Source organism: Nannospalax galili, unplaced genomic scaffold (genome assembly GCF_000622305.1).
Source record: "Nannospalax galili isolate Female #2095 unplaced genomic scaffold, S.galili_v1.0 scaffold1054, whole genome shotgun sequence".
NCBI classification, from domain to species: domain Eukaryota; kingdom Metazoa; phylum Chordata; class Mammalia; order Rodentia; family Spalacidae; genus Nannospalax; species Nannospalax galili.
The window spans coordinates 813,783-818,960 of record NW_008335006.1 but is presented as its reverse complement, the minus strand read 5'-3'; the positions used below and the strand labels follow the sequence as shown (position 1 = coordinate 818,960).

The 5,178-nt window shown below is 39.1% G+C and overlaps 1 protein-coding gene across 5 annotated transcripts in view; it reads left to right on the top strand.

The window, feature by feature from the left end:
- Ankrd31 (ankyrin repeat domain 31) overlaps positions 1-5,178 on the top strand; it is a 193,906-nt gene that overhangs the window by 27,809 nt on the left and 160,919 nt on the right. For all 5 annotated transcript variants that reach the window (XM_029561906.1, XM_029561905.1, XM_029561909.1 and 2 more), the window contains exon 3: positions 3,888-3,997. In XM_029561906.1, the coding sequence (XP_029417766.1) occupies positions 3,888-3,997 (110 nt within the window). The remainder of the gene's footprint in view (positions 1-3,887; positions 3,998-5,178) is intronic.

Here is a 5,178-nt window from a genome sequence, read left to right as displayed (position 1 = left end):
TTTTCATTCCTTATTCTGCCCTATAATTTCACTCACATTGTTAGTGTTCAACACTTGCATGTTCTTCCATACCTTTAAAAACCACTAGAAATACTGTCCTTCATAATTTATAACATAATACATATACTTCCTCTTTCCCTGTGGATATTTGGTATTTTCTCATTCAAGATTTGGCTGTGATGCCTATGGTGGCTTTGAACCTGTGATCCTTCTGTTTCTCAATTGCTGGGATTACAGATAATATATCCCCATACAATCTTTTAAAAAGTTTTTTGTAGTCAGGTGTGGTGGTGCATGACTTTAATCCCAGCACTTGGGAGGTGGAGGCAGGCTGATCTCTGTGAGTTCAAGGCCAGCCTGGTCTACATAGTGAGTTTCAGGCCAGCTGGGGCTATAGGGAGACCCTGTCTCAAAAAGATCAAAAATTGTTTTTCCATTTTAAACATGAAATTTAAGCAAGATGCTGACATAGAAGATGCCTCCTGTTTGCTACTGGAGTCGCAGTTGGGTCTTCATTCTCCATTTGTGTGTGTCTGTTTCACTGATTGGCTGCTGTGATGGTTAAGCTTGGTTGTCAACTTGACACACCTGGGAAGAGGGACCTTCAGCTGAAGAGTTACTTTTATCAGATTGGCCTATGAGCATGTTCGTGGGCACTTTCTTTATGGCTAATTGATATAGGAGGGCCCAGCCCACAGTGGGTGGTACATCCCTAGGCAAGTGGGCTTTGGTTATCTAAGACAGCTGAGCATGAGCTTGGGAGCAAGTCAGTAAGTAGCCTTGCTCCATGGCCCCAGCTTCAAGCTTCTACCTTGAGTTTCAGTCTTTTCCCTTAATGACAGACTATAACCTCAAAGCCAAATAAACTCTTTCCTCCCCAAGTTGCTTTTGCTCATGGTATTTTGTCACAACAGAAAAGCAAACTAGAAAAGCAGCTTATCAAATTGGAATTGATTTTTTCTCATTACCAAACTTAATAGACTTTCATGATTTATTAAATGGTATGTTACTCTAAGATGCAATTTAATATTTATCATTTTCAATTGTTATTTTTATATGGATTACTTCTGTATTTCTTAGTTATTTTGATTTTGTTATAGCTTTGTGTGTATGGGTGTTTATGCATGTGCATATGGTACTTGTGTGTGTGTGTGTGTGTGCATGTGGAGGACAGAGGTTGACGTTGGGTATCTTCCTTGAATATGCTTCACTTTATTTTTTGAGACAGGGTTTCTCACTGAACCTGGAAATCATTGATTTGACTAGGCTGGCTGGCCAGTGAGCCCCAGAGATCTTCTTTCTACATTTCCAGTGCTGGAATTAGAAGCACAAAGACCATCACAGTCAGCATTTTTACATGTGGTTTAGGGCTCAAACGCATGTCCTTGTGCTTGTAAGGCAAGTGCTTTACTGACTGAGCTATCTCTCCAGCACGTTCTTATATTTGTATTTCTTTCATTTATTTAATCTATTTATTTATTTTTGGTTTTTTGAGACAGTCTTCCTGTAGCCCCAGCTGGCCTGGAACATGCTATACAGACCAGGCTGGCCTTGATCTCAAAGAGATCTGCCTGCCTCTGCCTCCTGAGTTGCTGAGATTAAAGGCATGTGCCGCCACAACTGGCTATATTTGTATTTTTAGTAAGTTTGAAATATTTTAATATACAGAAAGAGGGCCAACTTTTTTTTATTGGTCAACTAACTGTCCCAATATGATTTATTGAGTATTCCATTTTATTCTGTTTAAAACACTTTGGTTGTGAGATAATAAATTTATTTTTTTGTTGCTTTCATTTATTTGTGTGTGGGGGCATGTATCATGGCATGTGTTTGGAGATCAAAGTACAGTTTGTACAAGTTGGTTCTCTCCTTCTACCATGTGGGTCACAGAGATTGAAATCAGGTTGACAGGCTTGGCAAGATGAACCTTTATCCACTGAGCGATTTCACTGGCCTGTGATAATATCAAATTTTTATGTATATGTACATATATATGTCTGTTTCTCACTGTTTATTCATTTATGTGTTTCTGTGCCATTGCTGCATTATTTTAGCATCTTAAGCTTTTAGGGTATACATTATGTATTTAGTAAGAAAGATATTTGCATTAGTTACTTTTCTGTTGCTGTGATATACTGTGACCAAGACAACTTATAGAAGAATTTGTTTGAGCTTATAGTTCCAGGGGTAAGGGTCCATAATGGTATGGGAGGCATGGCAGAAGGAGGTGGCAGGAGCAGAAAGCTGAGAGACCACATCTTCAAGCAGACACAGGAAGTAGAGAGGGACTGGAAATATGGCAAGGCTTAAGAACTCTCAAAGATGTCCCCAGTGATGTGCTTCCTCCAATAAGACCGTACCTCATAAAACCTCCCAAAACAGTGTCACCAATTCAGGACCAAATGTTCAAATACTTGGAGCCTGTGGGGGGACATTCTTATTCAAACCCCCACATTCCATTTCCTGGCCCCTTATAGGCTTAGTACCAAGAGTGAGGTTTCAAACCACAATATCTTACATAGAGTAGCCAGCTACAGCATTCATACCAATTTTCTTTGGTGTGAACAACAGGCACATGAAACTATTCACTGTGTGCTTCCAATTTGCCCTTTTCCAGTTTTTGATGGAGGTGTTTTGGTCTGGTCTGGGAGGTTTTCTGGAATTCAGATGGAAGACAGCTGTATAGTTACTTCTGAGGAAGCGTCTCCTTTTCTTAAGTTGAATGATAAAGCATGTCTTAGCGTGGGCTTCTATAACAAAATAGCATCATAACCTTAAATCTTTTAAAGCAGAACAACGAAGCTATGGCAAATGATTTATCATTGTATTTCACTGAGCCATCTCCCTAGCCCCCACCTTTATCATTTTCTTTATGTATATCCATTGTATTCATTCACCCTAAGCATTTTTTAAATTATTTTTTAATGTGTATGCATGCATTGCCTGCATGTAGGTAAGTGCACCCGTGTCATGCAATGCCTGCGGAGGTCAGAAGAGGCTGTCAGATCCCCTGGTACTGGAGTTACAGACAGTTGTTAGCTGCAATTGAGAGACCTGAGTGACTCCATCTGGGATAAAACCTCCATGGGACTGACCCAGCCCTGAACCCTGTTCCAGGAGAAACCACACACAAAAAAAAGGTATACTTGGAACAGATAGAGAACAACTCCCCTGCCAATGGACAATTAACCAGGGACAGGAAAGTACTAAAAGTCCAGATATCTCTTCAGATTTCCTGAAGGCAGCAGTTTATGGTTTGGCACTGGGCTGCAACCAATCAGATGCTTGCCAGGCTGGAGACCCCCTACTCCCCTACTTGCTGAACTTGCTGAAATAAACCTATAAAAACTTCTGTCTCCCAAAGCAAGGGGTATCACATCTGAGATCTGCTGGGTCAGTGACAGAGTGGGCCCAAACTTAAGCTTGTAACAATAAAAAAACCCTTGTGTGTTTACATCGGTTGGCTCCTTGGTGGTCTTTGGGGTCTCGTGAACTGGGCACAACACGATGTGGGTGCTGGAATTTGAACCCGGGTCTTCTGCAAGAATAACCAGTGTTCTTAACTACTGAGCCATTTCTCTAGCCCAAGCATTGTTTTCTTTAGTACAGTGTGTCAATTTTCTCTCTAAGTAATGATTTAATAGTATTGATGTATGAAAATGACAGTTAAGAAACTATCATATACAATTTTGAGGATGTTCTAAGATTTGAACTCTGGCCTCACATATACTAAGCAGGCACTGTACTATTGAATAATATGTAATAATATAATCCCCTAGTCAAATGATGTTTTAGTAACATTTTGCAGTATTTATAAAAAACCTTAAATCTTTTAAAGCAGAACAACGAAGCTATTGCAAATGATTTATCATTGTATTTCATTTTAGGTATACATTCTCCTGAGATTCAACATGTGCTCAAACTCAGAAAGAACTCAGAAGAGCAAAAGAATAAAAAGGAGGTGATGCAGACTCTTAGTGAAGACACAATGTTACAGGTATGCTGCATGTTGATTGAATACTTATTGAAACTTGAAACTACTATCTGTGGCAAATTACTAGTTATAATTTTTTGTCTTTCTATTTTGCTTCTTTTCTTTTTCTTTTTTTTCAGTTATTCCACCTTTCTTAACCAGTCATTCTATTTCTTTGCTGCAAATTTGATAAAAGTCATTTGTTTTAGGAGGGGGTTTCTCTTGGTGATGGAGAGATGACTCAGCATAAGAGCACTTGTGGCTGTTGAGGAGGACCCAGGTTTGGTTCCCAGCACCCACATAGCAGTTAACAACTGTCTGTAACTCCAATTTCAGGGGCTCTGATGCCCTCTTCTGGCTTCTGAGGGCATTGCATGACATAGGTGCACTTACGTACATACAGGCAAAACACTCATACATACAGGGGCTAGAGAGATGGCTGAGCAGTTGAGAGCACTGAATGCTTTTGCAGAGGACTTGGGTTCGGTTTCCAGCACCCACATGGCAGATAACAACCATCCACAACTCCAGTTCCAGGGGATCTAATGCCCTCTTCTGACCAACTCATGCATTGTACAATGGGAGTGCACTTGCATAGATGCTGGCAATACACTCATACACATAAAAAATAAAACTAAAATAGCAAAGAAAACACACGTACATATTAAATAAAAATAAATTTTAAATAGTTCTTTTTTTTCTCTGTGACTTTCTTTTTCAGTAGAGATAAGGAAGTGAAAAGAGCAGAGATTATAGGATAGAATATGATTTTCATCTTTATGTTCATCTTAAATTTGTAAAGAAGATACCAGTCTGTGTAGTATAATGTGAGATATATAGTATTAAAGACCCCTTTGTTGTCTTATGTATGTATGTGTATGTGCATAATCATTCATGTTCATGCCTAAGAAGTGTTTGTTTTTCTTCAGTGCAAATATTATTAGAAAAAGTAAGATATGATTTAGCTAGCAGTTTTGAATCATTAACCAGATAGAGCTATCCATCTACAAAGTCTTAAGTAATGGCAGACACACACACACACACACACACACACACGCACACAGACACACACATACACACACACAATTTGTTAAGACAGAGTCTCACTTTGTAGTATAGAATTGTCTGGTACTTACTCTGTAGCCCAGACTGGTCTTGAATTTGTAGTAGACATGAGCCACCTACCTGCTTATATATATATATAT